Source organism: Aspergillus lentulus, assembly GCF_001445615.1.
Source record: "Aspergillus lentulus DNA, contig: Alt16, strain: IFM 54703, whole genome shotgun sequence".
Classification (NCBI taxonomy): Eukaryota; Fungi; Ascomycota; class Eurotiomycetes; order Eurotiales; family Aspergillaceae; genus Aspergillus; species Aspergillus lentulus.
Genome location: NW_028322113.1, coordinates 3,436,186 through 3,455,016, shown reverse-complemented (window position 1 = coordinate 3,455,016; position 18,831 = coordinate 3,436,186). Strand labels below are relative to the sequence as shown.

Below are 18,831 nucleotides of genomic sequence, written 5' to 3'. Positions count from 1 at the left end.
CATTACCGCGTTGCATATGGCAGTGAAATACTCAAGTGGAATACTTGTGTTCCAGTAGTATCAAATAATCCTACTCTTGGGAACAATTTCTATCAACTGAACTTAGGGGTTATTGGCTACCAGTTACATCAAGTAAATGGTGACTATCAGAAGCCACTGTACCACATTGTGCATACTAGGTAGGCGACCGTGTAGCCAAGCATCAATGACGATTCATCAAAACAAGCCCTGGTCACTTTTAGGCTGGATAACTATATTAATATACTCTTAATATTCCGTATTAATAATGTTTGTGAAGAGGAGAATGAACCATTAATCCCTATACTGGATGAGATAGAAACAGATGCAGGAGAAGAGATGCAGCATATGGCCAGAGTCCAACTCCCTAGATGGCGTAGACGCATAAATAACCTGTCCGTGCACAACCATAGGTGTCCAACCTGCTGGGCTAGGTAAATGAGCCCTTTTATGCCACCATACCTACTTCGTCTAGCGTGCTCTTGTAGTGAATGAGAATCATTGGATATCTATCTACTAATGCTATCTGGTGTACTGGTTAGGTGGCCACTTGCGGATCAGTGTAAGTCTGTAACTAGCGTGCTCCGGTTGGCTGGACGGAGCTGATCCAGGAACGTTCCGCCCTGCAGAGTGCAGACGGTAGCAGCAATAATAATGATTAAGTGCCTTGGATCCTTACCAGGCTCAAGTAACCGCCATATCTGCCTTGCTGCCTTGCTGCCTTATTGCCTTAGGCTGCTATATTTTCATATCTGCGACTGCAGTTTCCCGAAACTAACGCGGTGCACCCGCGCTGTTGCCTTGAATGCAACTATCTCCAGTGCTAGTAAAATAGGAAAAAATGTACGGGATGCTTCTCCGGAGATTTTGATTGATTGGGATTTGAGGCAGGCTAAATGGTTGGTATGCTGGAGGAGATTGGACAGATCTGATACAATCGCTCAGTGCACCCACTCTATTGTTTGGCGGCCAACCGTCAGCATCCTGTATAGCGCCGCGGACATTCAGAACTTGAGTACTTGCTAAGCTTACGCCGCACCGTCATTCTAGCATACAATACAGATGCTCAAGGGATGTCGGGGCAGCCATTCCAGATTCATGGCTTCCAGACCTCCATCGATGTCGCTCGCCAGCAGACTTATGATGTAGTCTCACTGGCAGGACAAAAGCGACTTACGGAGCATTCAGCAAATGACTCTTCCAAGATCGCAAATCTGAAACAGGAAATTGATCACAGCAAGGCTGGTTTGCTGGATACTCGCGCGGTCGACTTTTCTCGTCCCTCTGTAACTCCTCAGAAAAACCGACTGGTCGCAAGTGACATTCATCAAGTTGCAGTCGCCATTCCCCCAGGCGGCAGTCAACCAGGAAGGACAGATAACGCCGTACCAGGTTCCAGTCAAAATCCTCTCCTATTTCTTAAAAACCCCCGATATGGGCTGCCGCCTGCCCTGGTGGCAAATTTTGCTGCTCTTGGGGTCACTAGCATCTACCCTTGGCAGGCGTCATGTTTGCTCGCTCGGGGACTCCTCGAAGGCGAGCGGCATCTTGTCTATACAGCACCTACTGGAGGGGGCAAGTCCCTCGTGGCCGATGTCTTGATGCTGAAGCGCATCATTGAGCATCCGTCTCGCAAGGCGATCCTTGTCCTTCCGTATGTTGCACTCGTTCAAGAAAAGCTGAAGTGGCTTAGGCTTATTGTGGAAAACGTCGAAAAGAACGTCCCTGATGATGATGATGAAGCCGCTCGGTCGAAGCCATACTACCAACGCTGGAAAAATCTACAGAAATCTATTCGGGTCACAGGGTACTTTGGTGGGAGTAGGACCGCTGCCTCTTGGGCTGACACGGACATTGCCGTCTGCACGATAGAGAAGGTCTGTCTTTCTCAGAAGCCATCAACGAGGTTGAACTGATTACTGACATGGGCTTCCAGGCAAACTCCTTGATTAATACCGCTGTTGAAGAATGCTCTATTGGAGACTTGGGTGTCGTTGTCTTGGACGAATTACACATGCTGGACGATGAGCATCGCGGCTACATCCTCGAACTGATGGTGACAAAATTGCTGTTGCTGCAACAAGACATCCAGATTATTGGCATGAGTGCCACCCTTTCTGTACGTGATCGCTTCTGTATCTCGATTGGGCCCGCTAACTCAAAGGACAGAATACGGAACTTTTGGCGGACTGGATGAATGCAAAGTACTTTATTTCTACTTATCGACCGGTTCCAATCGACGAGTACCTGGTCTACGAGAACGCTATTTACCCTGCTGCAACTTCGCGTCAATTGTTCCAGACTATCACTAAGTTGAAGTCGATGAAAACGATTTCCTTGACGGATACTTTGCCTCCACACCGCATGATACAATGTTCAAAACACCGGGAACTTGCAAACCCCATGACAAATGCAATGGTTGCTCTGGCCGTCGACACTGCTGGGGCAGGGTATGGTGCTTTGGTATTCTGCGGGAGTCGGCAAGGTTGCCAGATCAGTGCAGGAATCATCAGCGAAGCTATGCCTGCAGTATCTGGACTGGAGGACGATGAACTGAGCAGGAGATTGGATCTCCTTGCCGATCTCAGAAGCCTTCCCAGCGGTCTTGATCCAGTTTTAGAAAACACCATCCTCAAGGGTGTTGGATTTCACCGTAGGTGCTTACCTCGCTGGCTTACGTCAATGACCTAACTCGGCTACAGACGCAGGAATGACCACTGAAGAGCGGGAATTGATAGCTCAAGCATATGACCAAGGAGTTTTGAAAGTTATCGTGGCCACATGCAGTCTGGCAGCTGGTGTTAATCTTCCAGCGCGGAGGGTAATTATTAATGGAGCACGCATGGGCCGAGAGTTGGTCGGACCGGCGATGCTGTAAGAACCGCCACTTTGATTTCAGTGACCCGAGCTAACGAGAGGCAAGACGGCAAATGTGCGGACGAGCGGGCCGCAAGGGAAAGGACAACGCCGGTGAAACGTATCTGATATGCGGAAAAGCTGATATACAAGCTGTTTGCGACCTTCTCGAGGCCGATATGCCGGCTATTGAAAGCTGTCTAGCACCAGAGAAGAGAGGTTTAAAACGGTATTCTGCCTTAAAAACACTACTATACTGACAGTTGCTGATGTATGATTAGAGCGCTCTTGGAAGCTATTGCAACGGGGCTGGTCTCCGGTTGCGAGGCAATCAAAGAATATGTGAAATGCACGCTTTTGTATCAGACGGTGGACAAGAAGATTGCCTATTCGATTATGCAATCGTCACTGCAGGAACTCATTGACGAAGGACTACTGATATTCAAAGAGGATGAGTCGTACGAGGCGACAAAACTTGGGCAGGCCGTAGTGGCCTCTGCGTTCGCTCCCGAGGACGGCCTTTTTGTATACGAAGAATTGAAACGAGCCTCGCGGGCATTTGTCATGGATGGTGACATGCATATTTTCTACATGTTCACACCGATCCAAGTCGCGATGAATACGCAGATAGATTGGCTCATTTTCCGAGAACAGCTGGATAATCTGGACGAAAGTGGTCTGCGGGCGCTGCAGCTTGTCGGCGTGCAGCCGTACTTTGTGAATTTGATGTGCGCTAATTGTTCCTGATCTTGTCTGTAGAAGAGCATGGAGGCACTAACGGTTTGCAGGGTCCAGAGCGGAGGATTGCTAAAGGAAGACAACCCAGAACAGATTAAACAGGCCACTATATATCGGCGGGCCTACACAGCTTTTCAACTGCGCGACTTGAGTAACGAGGTACCGCTATCGACAATTGCGAGCCGCTACAACATTCCCCGTGGAGCTGTTCAGACACTAGCGCAGCAATGTCACGGCTTTGCGGCAGGCATGGTGAAGTTCTGCCAGCGCATGGACTGGGGCATGCTTGCTGCGGTCCTAGATCACATGCGTGATCGACTGGAAGCTGGAGCGCGCGCAGACTTACTTGAGATGGCTCAGGTCGCATATGTGAAGGGCTGGACAGCACGACTGCTCCGAGAAAATGGGTTTCGGAACTTGAGAGACCTGGCGGAGGCAGAGGCGAAGGATCTTGTCCCGGTACTGATGATGGTATGTCATTTGGTTGTTTTACGTATGCCTGGTGTAACTGTCGCCAGGCGAACCCCCGCAAAGCGCAAAAGAGCCAGCTACATCCCACGGAGGCCGAGCGATATAGGAAAAAACTGCTTGCAAAAGCCGAGATTATCGTGGCTTCCGCAAATAAGATTTGGGGTATGTATAACGAGACTCTGTATGATCTTGAATGAATGCTCAGGTCAATGTCTTAGAACGCGAGATGCAAGTTGATTTGGATGAATAAAAGCCCAGTTCAACTATGACTATTCCCACGGTTTACTGACGCATATCACTCGAACTTCTAACCTTTGCCAAAAGACGTGCGATGATGAACTGTATCATGGCCCGGAGCAGGGCTCCGGAGTGATACGGAGATTGAAGCAACTTCGTCGATTTCTGCACTTGGAATAGAGAATCTGTGGGACAATCTTCTTGGACATATCACTCTAGTATGTAGGCATAGGATTGCTATCTCTGACGAATCATGTTGAATGGGATATACACAAGAGGGTATCAGCAAACAAGAACAACACCCAACAAAATCAGACACCATTCAGAGCGTTCTGTGCGTTTATGACTTGACCTTGATCGACGAAATCCACCAGGACAACGTTAGGCTTCCGACCGTAGAGAGAGCTGCACAATGCGCTTTGCGCCCCAATACTGCCACTGCCAGAGACGGCATTGGTCTTCGGTGCGCGCAAGCGATCGGGGACCAGGATGCCCAGGATCTCGACGTCCAGGAAATGATTGACGATGTACATGCGCCCATCAGCCGAGGCACCGGACGGACGGTCGATGCTGCAACTCGGGAAGTTCGCATCTGTTACGTCGAAGGGGGTTTCGAAGTAATAAGTGAACTCGTTGAGGATATAGGGGACGGAGTTGACATCGGCGCCGTAATCTATCCATGGTCAGTCGCACATACCCCTCGGACATGCCTTTTAACAGACGGCTGATCCTCACCCAGGAACACCACCAGCCTCTTCCCCTTCTCAATCAACGCTGCCAAGGTCGGCCACGCATCCATCGCCAACGCCTTGGGGCTCCCCTCCGGCACGAACGCATAGTCCCTCATCCCGGCCCCCGCAAACGCCTCGTCGAAGCGCGCCACGGGCACACTATCCCCGTTCGTCAAGAGCAGGGTGACGACCTCGTCCGGGTGCGCATCCAGCCACCCCTTCACGGTCTCCAGGAACGACTGCAAGGTCCCCGCGTCCTCGAGCAGACAGGAGGTATGGCATAGCCGGAGCGCACTGTCGTTGTCGTCGAGGCTCTTGTGTGTCTGGCCCTGGAGGAAGCGGATGCCGAGGTCTAGTTGTTCTGTCACCTCGAGGTTCTGGTTTTGTTGCGGGAGGGGCCCGACGAAGGGGCTGTCGTGGGCGCCTAGGAAGGTGATGTTGGAGTAGAGGCGGGTGCAATAGGCTGGATTGCCGTTGCAGGTTGTTGGGGTTGCTCTTGGGGTTACGGGGGTTGTGAGGACTGGGATGGGGAGGAGGGAGATGAGGAGAGGGAGGAAATGGAGGGGGGACATGTTGAGCTATGAATACTCTGTAAGTAGAAGGAGGCTGTAATGTGAAGAGACTGTTTTCAAGATCGAAGCTACGTGGGAGGAGCTTGATTCTTATTCTTATCTCCTTTCAGCTGAAGAAAGAAGAACATTGGAATGATCAGATCATGCATCCCCTTGTTCCTGCTTGAAGAATGTCCTGGATCACGGCACATCACAGCTCCTTGTGACCACAAGGCGACCACCTGGGTAGTATCAGCTCCCATCATGTACGTTCGATACTTGTGGAATAACCTCCGACTTGGATGAAGGCTGATACTACCCTGCGGGTTATAGCGCGCTGAGAGGGACAAGGCACCGGCATGCGTGTAGAGGGTAAGCTCGGTGGTTGGTGGATGGAGAACAATTAGCTTGTGATGGACAGAGAGAGGGACACAGATGGATGATCAGGCTGGATGAGTTTATCACCTGCAGGTCCAGCGGTCCAGCAAGCGTCTGCCAGTTACCGCAAATCATGGCTGGACTGCGATTTAAAGCTTGCTGGGGTCTTCCTGAGTCAGTGGAATGAATGGTTGGATGTTGTTTTGTTTCCTGCATATTTAGCCTTGAGTAGGGTGCGGTTTTGGTTGCATTCTTTCGCTTGGGTTTGTGGGAGGGTTCTTAGAAGCGATATGATCTTTTATTATTGGATTATGCAAGAAATATGGCATTATTATTACCCAAGCTCTTTTATACCTACTAACTTATTGTACCAGAGGAGAGGTAGGCTTGGATACTTTGTTGATCGATCGCGGCCTTAGGCATAAACCCTCAGGTACATGCTGTCAACAATCCAGGTACGATTGACATTCAACTGTGTCTGGTTTACTGGAAGCCAACAGTAATGATAGTATAATTTTTGAATTCGAACACCATCCAAAGGTCCCCTCTCAACCTCAATTCTCCTCACATGTAGATAGGCAAATGATGAAAGTGGCAGGCTGTGACTGCTCGTGGCTTGTGGGGTGGGTGACATGATAGCTTACAAGGATACTAGCAGGCAGCCAAGCCAGCCTCCCCCATTACCATTTCTGGTGATCAGCTCCAGCTCAACGAGCTGCTTCAACCGCCGCGGGAGAAACGGCCACGGTTATTGATCCAACTGTCTCACAGTTATTCATGGGGTTTGCGATCTACCATTAATCTCAACATTCTTGACGAGTTATCGCCGCGTCGATTCCGTCGCCTGGAACCTCCAATACTCCGTCCCTCCTGCGATCGGCTTCGTCGGTCAACCTTCACGCACCGCCTCATCTTTCACACCAAATCCCGGGCAACAGGCTTTGGGTCGTTCCTTATCACGGCGCCTTAACGTCATTTGAATGAATAGAGAGGAGAGATGGTTATGCGAACGTCCTGCCGATGAGCTCCAATATCGAGGGCAGTGATGACCGGGACCGCGAGGATGAGCTGGACTTGGGCCAGGAGGATGAGGGAGCCCTCATGCCTGCCGAAAATAGGTCCCTAGAAGATGATGGGCGGCGGAATGAACTGGAAAATGGTACAATAGCTTACCATGAGGAGGATCTCTCCCCAGAGACCGACCAAGACCAGACGCTAGACAAAACGATGCCCTCGTCTGACACCGAGGCTGCCAATCTTCCAGTAACGCCCCGTATCGGTCAGCTTGTTGCTGCTGGCAGTCCTAATGAGACAGCCTCGACGCCGGATGATACCCCTTCTTTACATGTTGGTGTGCTTGCAATCCGAATGCCATCGATCGACCCGCTGATTGTTCTAGGGCTCCGTTCTCTCGTCACAAAGCAGCAGTGCTCTGGCGCTCCGAGCGTCCCCTCGTCCCAGTCCCAGTCCTTCCCATCGTCCGTTCGAGCTTCGCTTCCAGTCGAGGCTCTCCTCCTCCCCTCTCGGGTTCCGGCCAGCCTCGCCGTTTCTGTCGCATATTCACTCGCGAAAGTCTTCCCTTACCAGCCGCATGTCCCCGTTCACCGGGGAGTCTGAAACCCCTCAAGGTCCTTGGGATGTAATTCGGTGGACCAAACTTCGAAAGATTACCGGGCAAGCATTCTCAGAAGTAGGCAAGCGGAACTTTGGTCATCCGACGTGCATGGCGGTTTCTACTAGTATTGTGATTGGAACGTCTAAAGGGATCATTCTGGTGTTTGATTACCAGCAAAGCTTGAAGACCATCATCGGAACAGGGACAAAGGGTATGTTTGGTTGGGGGTTTGCACTTTAGTACACCGACTAAGGCTGACTGTTGCGACAGCTGTTGAATGCGGCGCCATCACCTCGCTGGCACTTTCGGCCGATCACTCCACAGTCGCCGGGGGCCATACCTCTGGCGACATATTCACATGGGAGATCTCGCGATCTGCTCGACCTTTCCTTCACATACCCCCAATACCCGCGAATCGACTCGAGTTTCGAACCTCCGATGGTCACATAGCAGGAATGTCGGTGATCCACCTTGGCTTCCTGGGGACGAGACGCACTGCGCTGGTGTCGGCTGACAAACGAGGAATGGCCTTCTCGCATCTGGCCACTCGCGGCATGGGCGCAGTAGGTCGAACGGTGAAGACAACACGAATCCTGGGCCGGTATCCCGAAGTCATCGCCGAAGGCCACCGCACACGGAGACCGAGCTCCATCCTCGCGTTTTCGCCTCTCCCTCTTGGCAACGTGGAACAGCCAACCGATTCGCTGGGTCTGGTCGCTATGTTGACTCCCTACCTCCTCGTGATTGTCTCCACGACGCCCGTTGCGCAGACGCAATACAAGTCACCGCGCCCGAAGGAGGTCGCCGCCCACGGTGCGATGACGGGCGCGCTGGCTTGGTTTCCAGCAATCAAGCTGAAGGGCAGAGACTCTGAGACTTCAAAGACGAAGCTTGTTTATTGTTGGTCCAACGTGCTGACAGTACTGGATGTCGCTGAGATGGAGACGGATGAACCGCTAAGTGGAGATAGACCCCCTGCCCTGGACTTCACACCACGAAGCCGATGGAAGGCCGAAGAGGCGATCGTTGCCGTGCAGTGGCTGAGTCGCTCAGTACTGGCAGTGCTCACAATCACTCAGCAGCTGCTGATTCTTGAGGACGATTCTATGCGCGTGACCGACGCCGTGGATTTGCTGAATCGGCACATATACCATGTCGACCTTTTCTCCTCGCAGCTGCATTCTCTAGTCGAGCAACTGAATGAGGAAGATACGTCGATGCATGGTGTTGTCGCTGATGCTTTTTACATGAGTTTCCGGTCGTACAAAGGACGTCTCTTCTTGATGGGCTTCAATGAAGCACTGGTCGGCAGTCTTTCCAACTGGGCGGATCGGCTCTTTGCACTCATGGAGGCCGGTGATTTTATTGGTGCCATCCAACTGGCGACATCGTACTATAAAGGTAGTACCGAGAAATTGACCGTAGGGCTGCCGGAAGAGGACGCGTTGAGACAGCCTATCGTTCGCGAAAAGCTGCTGGAGATCATATCGGCCTCGTTGAAATTTGCCTTTGGCCGCAACACCGAAGCCAACAATGAGCGCCTCGAGAGCCGCCAGCTCGAGGAACTGGCCGAGGTTTCGATATCCGCCTGTGTTAGTACGGCGGAGGACGAGTTTCTCTGGGACGAGGTCTTCAATTGGTACGAGGAGCATGATTCGCAAGGTGTCTTCCTTGATGCTCTCGAGCCTTATATCGTGGACGGAGCAGTGCGCTCTTTACCTCCAACTGCTGTCAAGGCTTTAATCAACCACTTCAGCACAAATCATTCGACCAGTCGATTGGAAGAGATCATCTGTCTACTTGATACCACAACGATGGACATTGACCAGGTCACAAATCTGTGCAAACACTATAATTTATACGACGCTTTTATATATGTATGGAACCGCTGTCTTGGCGACTACGTGGGCCCGCTGGAGGAACTTATTGCACTCATTCCGTCGCAGGCGGAACCCCTGGTCAACGGGGATGCGATGGATGAGCTCAATCGACATGCGAACGCTGCAAAGATGTTTCCATATCTCTCATTCGTGCTCACTGGCCGCGTCTATCCGACTGGTGAAGAGATGGACGATGCTGAGGCCACGAGAGCCAAGACAGCATTGTACGACTATCTCTTCTCGGGGAACCAATCTGGCATTTCTCAAGCGATAGGAACGTTTGCGAGTTTGCATGCCATGTTGAAGTTCGACGCATCTAGTTTTATGAGCATGTTGAACGAGGCGTTTGAGGATAGTTTCCTGAACGACCAGGAGCCCGATGAGATCCCCGCGCAAGGAGTCTCGATCAACCGCCAATACCTGATCAGCATTCTGTTCCAGGTTATGACGCCTACTTCTTTCGATCCTTCAGATACCATCTACCTCGACATGTTCGTTGCGCGCAACCTGCCCAAATATCCTCAGTATATTCTGCTGTCTGGCACGACGCTTCATCAGGTATTGGTGCGACTATGTCGCTACCCGAGTGAGGAGATGGCGGACGACTGTGAGCTCAGTGCGGAATATCTACTGTCTATTTACCATCCTCCGGATATCCCGAACATGATCCCACTTTTCCGGGAAGCTCGCTTCTACCGTATCTTGAAATCCACCTACCGCACTGAGAGACAATTCCCCGAGTTGATACTCACGTACCTTGAGGACCCCAGCGAGCAGGAAGCGGTATTTACCTGTCTACAGGACTGCCTCCGTCCCGGCTCCATATTGGGCAAAAAGCAAAGACGGGATGTCGTCGACGTGATCAAGAAACGTGCTGGACAATTGGCCGGCATTGATGTGAGAAAAGCCGCGCAGACAATGCAGGAATTCGCCCCCGAAATGCATGAGACATTCCTCAAGGCCCTGGAGGACGACAGTTATAAGCAGTATCAGTATCTGCTCGTTGTCGTCGAAAGCCCGACGCGGGAGGTTGCAGAAGCAGGGTCTCCCCGAAACGTCGCAAACTGGATGATTGAGCGATATGTGCAGCTCCTCTGCAAGTACAACCCCTCGCACGTTGCGGAGTTTGTGGATGACTTGGGAACGGGCGATGTACGGCTGGAGGAGTTGCTGCCTGCCATGGAAGAGAGCGGGGTGGTCGATGCGGCCGTCATTCTGCTCGTGAGGCAAGGCCAGGTGCGAGTTGCAATGGACCGGCTCATCGCTCACTTGGGTGCACTGCAATCGGGTTTGATAGGAATCTTGCAGAGTGCGCAAGAGAGTCCTGACTCTGCCAGTACGGCGGAAGCGATTACCGATCTCCTCGAATCCTTGAACAAGTATGCGCACGTTGGCATCTGGTTGTGCCAAAGTCCAAGCCAGACGACCAAAACGTCGCGACCGGAGAGGAACGGCACTGGCAGCAAGGTTGCGTTGGACCAGCCTCTGTCGTTCAACGAGACCTTGTGGCTGGATCTCATTGAAGCAGTAGTTCGCATCGCGAGCAGTGTATTTGCTCTGGTGCGGGGACAGCAAGTTGACGACAACAAACTCACCCAGGTGGCCCCTGGGACCTCTTCATCGGGCGATAATACCGCCCAACTCATGTCGTCCGTCCGCACTCTCGTTCAGCAAGTATTTACTGCTCTTCTGTCCAGCACTGTCAAGCTGGGCGGAGCAGCCCCTAGTGCCGAGCGGACCGATGTAACCTTTCTCCGCATCCTACGCGCATTTCTCGCTCGAGCAGCCAGCTGGTCACCGTCGCTTCTCGAGCTGCGTGCTGTCTTGGCGTCGGTCTTCTCCGCCTACACGTATGAAAAATCCCTCCTGGCTCTGGCAAATGGCATGCTCGATCGAGACCTCTTTGTGCATGTGGAGGAGGTCACGCGGTTGCGTCAACAGGGATGGCGGCCGCGGGGGCAAGTGTGCGAGATCTGCCGGCAACGCATCTGGGGTCCCGGGGTGGGGTCGCAGTACTGGGAAGCGTGGGAGAAAAGACAGGAAGGGGAGCGGCAACGTCGGGCGATCAAACGGCTAGAAGGCAGATTTGATCCTGCAGCTGCCAGGGGGAAGGGAAAAGCTGCTGCCGTGGGCGCAGTCGGTGGTCCGTCACTGCACTACAACGGGCATGTGGAACATCATCATCAGCATCGGGAAGTTGTCGGAGCACCTGAAACAGACGAGGCTTTCCACAATAATGCCGAAGAAAAGCGCATCGGCCCCGCCGTTGTATTTTCCTGCCGTCATTTGTACCACCATCAGTGTCTGGTGGACATGGCTCAGGCTGGACGGACGAGTAAGCGGAACTCGGCCCATTTTGCGCCGGATGGAACAGGATTGGAGTTGTCATGTCCGACTTGTACATAAACAGGACTTGGAAGCCATCTAGTCATCATTCTTATAATCATAACTCCGTATGATGTAAAATATGCATCAACCCTGCTTTGTCCCCCTTCCGCATTCTTAAGGCATGCCATGTTGTTATGGACCCGGCATATCTGACGAATGTCATGATAAGGAAGAATGGGTCGGGGCCATTTTCGCAGCATAAAAGTCTATCAGCAGACCAGAATTGTAACGCAACGGAAATAATGCAACAACATGGTGATAGTTGTATTGGTATGTTGACGCCAGTGCAACCTTGGCCTCGTGCGCCGCGCGATACAACCATGAAGGAACCTCAGTCGGCAGTTGGTTATATCCCGATGCATTATTGACATCAGATAGATGAGATTCTGCAAGACAAACCGGCATCTACAGGGGACGGAGATGACATCGGAGTCATTCTTCACTAGAAGATGGATCCATCCATTCACGTCTTGCCTGCTTATTCGACGTGACGAGCCGCGTGAAGTCAGTAGACCCCTTTTCCATGCTTATTGATCCTGCATGGTTACCATTACATCCTGACTAACAAAGCTTAGAATGTGATTGATGCAAGCCGCTGTTTCACTTTATCCCAGTGACTACTGATTCCGTCCAGTAAGATACCGGAGTCGATAGTGACCAAGCCTTCTGACAAGAGGGCTCCGGGCTGAGTGGAGGCCTGCAAATTCCCTGTTTCATCATCTCTCGGTGAAGAGATGACTGACCTTGTATCTGGCTCCAAGTTGTCATGTCCACATGGCCTCTGATACATCTCATTCTGACTCTACACCAGGTCTCAGGGCCTGGCCCGGTGCCGGTGGATGCATCATCTTCTTCATGGCGGGGCGCCACATTGTATTAGTGCATTAGTGCATTAGTGCAGAGCTTCGCTTTGATTTGTTTACGACCCTGAGGTGACTGACATGTATGACATGTATATATTCAGATGGATTTGGACGAGAAGGATGTTTTCTTTCTCCCGTTGTTCGAACCATCACTGTCCTTCTCACTTGGCCTTGTGCTGTCGCTCCTTTTCCCACTGTGACCACACTCATTGGATAGACCAAACACTCCTTCTATTCCTGCTGGACAGCTGAATCAAGCCAAAAAATGTACATCTGGTCGACTCTCCTTCCCATCCTGGGCCTCTCGGCCACCGGCATGGCCGCCTACGTCCTCGAAGACGACTACGGCACCTCGACCTCGTTCTTTGACAAATTCTCTTTCTTCACGGCCCCCGACCCGACCGGCGGCTTCGTCTCGTACGTCGACCGCAACACCGCGCAGAACGCCGGCCTGATCGCTGCCAACGGTGCCGTCTACATGGGCGTAGACCATACCAACGTCGCCAGCAGCAGCGGCCGGCAGAGCGTCCGCATCACCAGCACAAAGAGCTACACGCACGGCCTCGTCATCTTGGACCTGGCGCACATGCCAGGCGGCATCTGCGGCACCTGGCCTGCCTTGTACGTTCCCTCACCACCATACTATCCAAGAACTCAAGCTAAAGTTGCGCAGCTGGATGGTCGGCCCCGACTGGCCCTCCCACGGCGAAATCGACATCATCGAGGGCGTCAACACCCAGTCCACCAACCAGATGACCCTCCACTCCACGGACGGCTGCACCATCGCCAACGGCGGCTTCACCGGCACCTTGCTCACCAGCAACTGCTACGACTATGCCCCCGGCCAAGGCACCAACGCAGGCTGCGGCATCGCCGCCACCTCAAGCCAGACCTACGGGACGGGCTTCAACAACGCCGGCGGCGGCATCTACGCAACGGAGTGGACCTCCGCGGGTATCAGCATCTGGTTCTTCCCTCGCGGATCGACCCCCCTGGATATCCGAGCTGGCACCCCCAACCCGACGAACTGGGGAACGCCGCTCGCCAAGTTCGCCCCTGGCAGCTGTGACTTTGATGCGCACTTTAGCGAGATGCAGATTGTATGTTCCTTCCTTCCCCTTTCCCCTTCTCCATTTTCCACTTTCAGTGGGTTTGCTGACAGATGGAAAAAGGTCTTCGATACGACCTTCTGCGGCGGCTGGGCAGGCGGTGTCTGGGGCTCCGGCAGCTGCGCGTCTGTGGCCTCCTCGTGCCAGGATTTCGTCGCGAATAACCCCTCTGCGTTTCAGGAGGCGTACTGGCTGATCAATTCGCTCAAGGTGTATCAGGATGCGCCTGGGGCGAGTAAGATGAGGAAGAATGCCACTGACCATCTGCATGCGCAGTTGCCTTGGGAGGGCGGCAGGCCCCGTCCCGGTCGGCATGGTCGTGGTCTTTGAGGTTGATGTTGAGAGGTGACGGTATATATGTACTGGGGATGTTGTGTATATTGTATTTGAGTATACCCTGTTTATATCTATAGTCTAGATTATAGTTTGGAGGTGACATAGATGTGTGCATCTCTGTATTTACATTGTTACACTTACATTCGGTTCATCTGCGAGGAGCTACCAGTTCATGGCTATTAGGGTGTGTCATCAGTAGCCTGACATTATTTATACATTAACTATGCCAATCATCATCCAAAGCAAAACATTAGCGGCCGGTCATCAAATCTTAAATCCAAGCATATCTCTATTATCATCCGTCAGGCGGCCCCACTCTAACAGGAGCCGAAAGAAGTAGATCTCCATGTCTTCCTTCCGCAGGGCCTTCTCGGCCCACTTGCGCCCCTCTTCGGCAATATACTTGCCCCGAGCATCGTGTCGCTGCATTATGTCTTTGGGCTGACCGTTGGGGTCTTCCGTGACTGGTATGTCGAATTTGGCGAAGTAGGCCAGGGTGCTCCAAACTCCGTGCAGACGGACGTCAATAGGAACATAGTGGAGCCACGGTGTAACCCGCCGGTCTAACCACTGTCGAAACAAGCCAGTCTTGAAGGGCAGACTGTGACTCTGTAGAAACGGAAGAAATCGACCGCTGAAGCCCGCGCCGTCTAGGTCAAACAGATACCGATACTTCCAGTGACTCTGGAAATCCACCGAGGACGCGGCGCCCAGCTCTTGCTTCTGTGCCTCGCAATCCGAGCCACATCGGACAGGATTCAGGATGTGAACAGTGGCGTTCAGTCCGAGGAGATTTGTCGGGGCTGAGCCATCCAGGACCTCGTACCGATAGCTATCGGTACTTTCAACGGGCAGCAAGACCGATACATGGCTTAGTGTATTGTTGTTGATGAGGTGCGCAAACCGTTGGCGAGGCATTCCCTTCCATTCCCCTGACCGGCTCACTCCCTCGGACGTGCTGCCAATCCAGAAAAGCGTGTTCTCCTTCTTCTCGTACTCCTGATCGGGATACTCATCAGACGGCTCGTACTTGATCTTATCCACGTAGTTCCAAGGGCTAGGAAACAGAATATCGTTAAACCCAGACACCTTGCTCTGGCTGAAAACCGGCGTCAAGACTTGTGATACTTTAAAGGACGCGGGAGAAAGGAAAAACCCGTGAAGCCATGCAAGGTCTGGTTGATGGCATACGTCGCTCATGCTGTTCGCATCTAGAGGAAACTGACCCATCGAATGCGGCCGCACACAGTCCAGGCAAATGTGACGCCGGTCCCAGATACGTTTCGACCGAGCTTTGGACGACGGAGGGCATAGCTGGCGGATATATCGGTCGAAAATAGGTTGCATGGAGTTATCTGTAAAAACGGTCTCGGTCGTCTGATCGGCTGGCTCTATGGGAGCCCATTGCATGCCACGGTCCGCCGACCATACGGTCAATACGCTGTTGTCCGCGGCCGGGCCATGAGATTTCGCTTCCGTCCCCAATCTGGACGCCTCCTCCCAGGGTACAGCCACGCGTGGCTCGTCGTTTAGGTTGAAAGCCAAATCCATGTCGGGTAAATATTGAGAAAAGTTCTCGATCATTTTGGCAGCACCCAGAACCATCCAGGCATGAGTGGGTTTGATCCCCTCTTGTACCCTGGGCGTACCATTCCTAATGCTGATGGCCCCAATGTCGTTGAATGGGTTTGTGGCCAAGTCGCGCGTCAGGTCTCGGAGCCGCGCGGGAGACAATGCACGAAACGGGAGAAGATCCGTATGGATTTGATCAAAGTCATCAATCACGACAGAAGACCTACTGGTGGCGTATTCGTACCATTTATCAAAGCCCCTATGTAACAGTCAGTTGATGGGCGCAATTTCATATCACTTCACGCTAAGGGCGGCTCACGGTGGGGGATGCTGATTGTATCGTTTGCGATAGTTTGCGACAGCATCGGCAAGACTCTTGCTGCTTTTCGCCTGAGAAGACCACGCGCCGTGATGTTTTATGTTCTCATAGATCAACAGCTCGATAGTATGGAAGTTCGTCAACACAGGTTGACTGGCGACCAGGATGATGCCAATGCCAAAAAGTGTCGAGAACAGCACTCGCATCACAATATTTGCTCTGTATAAGAAAGGCGGTTCTTCGTTGGATGCCGTACGCCCACACAAGTACGACACACCCCCAAGAAAGGTAGCAAGAAGGGAGGCGAAAGCATGTGACGGATAGATCAATGGAAAGGGCTCTTGTCCATCGAACAATGTAGCGGCCAGCGAGAAGCAACCGAAAACGAACCCAGCCAGAATAGAAATTCCGATTATGTCGTACAACGGTATCTAGTACTGTTCAGTAGAGTTCAAAGGGATGCATTTATGCCATAACTTACAAGCTGCGAAGCGGAAAGTACGAGGAGTGTCATCAGCAGACTTTGATTGAATGCGCTTGGCAAGTAATGAGAGATGACAAAGCCATCATTCTGATCTCTGGCCCGAATTGCGAGAATAGTTGCGATTAACGTCCAAAAAGCAGCAACTCCCTATCAGTTGCATTAGACCACAACTCCATCTGGTGGACAGTACACTTACAATTAGGCCGAAACCGCAAGAGACCAGAAAATGTTTATTTCTGCCTTCGCGAGGCCCAGTGCTTTCCCTAAACAGTTCGCTCACACTAATCAAGATCGCCGAGTCAAGCAAGACACTCAAAACGCTGATGAACCGCAGCAGGGAGTATTGGCCCGAACTGATTGGACAGATATAAGTCGACTGTGTGCCTTCTCGAAACTCGGATGCCACTAATCCCCCAATCATGAGAAAAGCAGCTGATATAACGTATCGCATGCGAGACTGGCAAAAAAGGGCGTGTAGGCGTCGAATAGTGCTGACCAGTTTGCGAAACCGCGCATTGAGAGAGATTTCTGAATCGGCATCCGAGCCGTCTGGGATCGAACGAGATCGTTGATTGCGCCAATAATCGTAGATTGAAACGAGGAATGGTATCGCGGACTAGGAGAACGTAATATTTGGTCAAAAAGGCGCCACTGCGTTTGCCTTTTCAAAGCCCACTTACTGCGTATCCGGCTGGCGCGCACTCAATCTTAACGGTCACCTGACGATACAACTCTACCCTTATCCAGCCAAGCATCGAAATCAAGGCAATTTTGGTCCACCATTTCTGACTACCCGATTTTGTAAGGAAGAAATCGTTGATCGGACTGCTGGGCGAAAAAGGCGCCTCTTCGGACGGTTGATCAACGCGTTCGGCGAGAGGGATGGCAGTGTATTTGAGCCGAGATTGGGCTATGCGTGGAATAGCTATATCGAATCTGCTTAAAATCAAGAGCGATACACCCGAAAGGAAGGACGCAAAGATGAGGGTATGGTGGGGCCGGTCTGTGAAAACGGTTGGTGAGCACCAGCTGTCTGATTGAAGTGCGCACTGCCTTCGTCAAGGGAATTAGACTGCTCTTACCAAAAGCGAATGTCGTCGTGTAGGAAGTCGTTAAAAACATGCAACTCATAAGAAATACCCTGTCGACTCAGTCAAAACCAGTACGTGACATGAAGCAATCCTGCAGAGATCTCCCTACCCCAATGAGGCTTTCAGCCCCGTCTCCGCGGAGAGTCGAATCATATTCAAGAGTCCTGCTTGTTGATAGCCAGAAAAGCCGCTAAGGAGCCATTGCCAATTAGTTTATGTGAAAGCGCTCATTCTAATCGATATTGCATATAAAGTCGAAATAATTGGACAGCTTTGAACAGCTTTTGGACGAATGCGACTGCAGGTTGGACTTCCAAATCTCTTGTCCTGTCGACGTTCCGAGGCAGGCAGAATAAGGATATTTCCAGTACTGAGTAAGGTGATATGCGACAGGACGCAATTCCGAATATAAGCAACGATCTCAAAACGAGGAGAACATAGTAACGATGTAGATTGAGCTGTGACGGCACGAACAGGGGTGGTGAAGAAAAAAAGGAAACGAATAAGGCTAGACCCAGGGGATATTAATGGAAGGGTTGCGTCAACGAGTCATTCTGGACCCATGGGGAGCCGGCTGATAGTGGGCCGTTGAGGGTACGTTCCTGCGAGCCTGCGGAGCATTTTGATTGCGATAACCGACAGGCATTTGATTATCATTGTCTCCGGTGGCATGTACGGACACAGAAGCTAGACTACTCCACGAATTGCCAGTGTAGTAATCTCCGATTGGCCTTGCGTTATGGTTTGATGATCAAAAGGTCATGGTAGACAAAAAAGTTCATCAGTTCAGACAGGAAATAATAACCTCCGTATTCGGCAGTCCTGGTCATTTGTTGGCTAAACCTGGTCAGTCATGTTGCTTGTTGTCCGTGCTAGCGCAGGGTCCAATCATCAGCCAGGAAGCATAACTGGAAACTTCGAACTTTATAGACATCGTCTTATCCATGACAGAAAGTCACTGATTCTTCCATGGACGCTTTTCTTAATAGATGATATTGTCATATTGTCACGAACCATGGGTGTTATTCCTTGTACCTGAGGATAGTCGACGGAATAGTAAACCGACCTAATCAGGAATAACGTCAAAAGTCGACAATGACCTCCCGATTCGGTTAGATAGTATGGGCTATTCTGTTTCAGGCAAAGCGCGGTCTTCTGGCTAAGTTTGGTGCACGTGTCTACCTTCTCCCCTAG

At 51.7% G+C, this 18,831-nt stretch overlaps 5 protein-coding genes across 5 annotated transcripts; 3 read left to right on the top strand and 2 right to left on the bottom strand.

Moving 5' to 3' along the window:
- Positions 1–1,091: 1,091 nt before the first annotated feature.
- ALT_8586 (DEAD/DEAH box helicase) lies at positions 1,092–4,333 on the top strand (the record flags this gene model as incomplete). Its single annotated transcript, XM_033557140.2, has 9 exons — positions 1,092–1,895; positions 1,955–2,137; positions 2,188–2,671; positions 2,721–2,892; positions 2,942–3,103; positions 3,156–3,602; positions 3,663–4,083; positions 4,131–4,245; positions 4,302–4,333. The coding sequence occupies 9 exons, from the start codon at positions 1,092–1,094 to the stop codon at positions 4,331–4,333; spliced, it is 2,820 nt and encodes a 939-aa protein (XP_033413031.2).
- Positions 4,334–4,631: 298 nt separating this feature from the next.
- On the bottom strand, positions 4,632–5,623 carry ALT_8585 (uncharacterized protein; the record flags this gene model as incomplete). Its single annotated transcript, XM_033557139.1, has 2 exons — positions 4,632–4,993; positions 5,056–5,623. 2 exons carry the CDS (start codon positions 5,621–5,623, stop codon positions 4,632–4,634), a joined length of 930 nt encoding a protein of 309 aa, XP_033413030.1.
- A 1,377-nt stretch (positions 5,624–7,000) lies between these two features.
- Positions 7,001–11,881, top strand: ALT_8584 (CORVET complex membrane-binding subunit VPS8; the record flags this gene model as incomplete). Its single annotated transcript, XM_033557138.2, has 3 exons — positions 7,001–7,327; positions 7,380–7,806; positions 7,866–11,881. The coding sequence occupies 3 exons, from the start codon at positions 7,001–7,003 to the stop codon at positions 11,879–11,881; spliced, it is 4,770 nt and encodes a 1,589-aa protein (XP_033413029.2).
- A 1,110-nt stretch (positions 11,882–12,991) lies between these two features.
- Positions 12,992–14,165, top strand: ALT_8583 (glycoside hydrolase family 16 protein; the record flags this gene model as incomplete). The annotated part of the gene is made up of 3 exons (XM_033557137.2): positions 12,992–13,347; positions 13,400–13,826; positions 13,899–14,165. The coding sequence occupies 3 exons, from the start codon at positions 12,992–12,994 to the stop codon at positions 14,163–14,165; spliced, it is 1,050 nt and encodes a 349-aa protein (XP_033413028.2).
- Positions 14,166–14,435: 270 nt separating this feature from the next.
- ALT_8582 (putative capsular associated protein) lies at positions 14,436–17,790 on the bottom strand (the record flags this gene model as incomplete). The annotated part of the gene is made up of 7 exons (XM_033557136.2): positions 14,436–16,002; positions 16,063–16,493; positions 16,544–16,693; positions 16,743–17,162; positions 17,227–17,549; positions 17,629–17,687; positions 17,747–17,790. The coding sequence occupies 7 exons, from the start codon at positions 17,788–17,790 to the stop codon at positions 14,436–14,438; spliced, it is 2,994 nt and encodes a 997-aa protein (XP_033413027.2).
- Between the last annotated feature and the right edge of the window lie 1,041 nt (positions 17,791–18,831).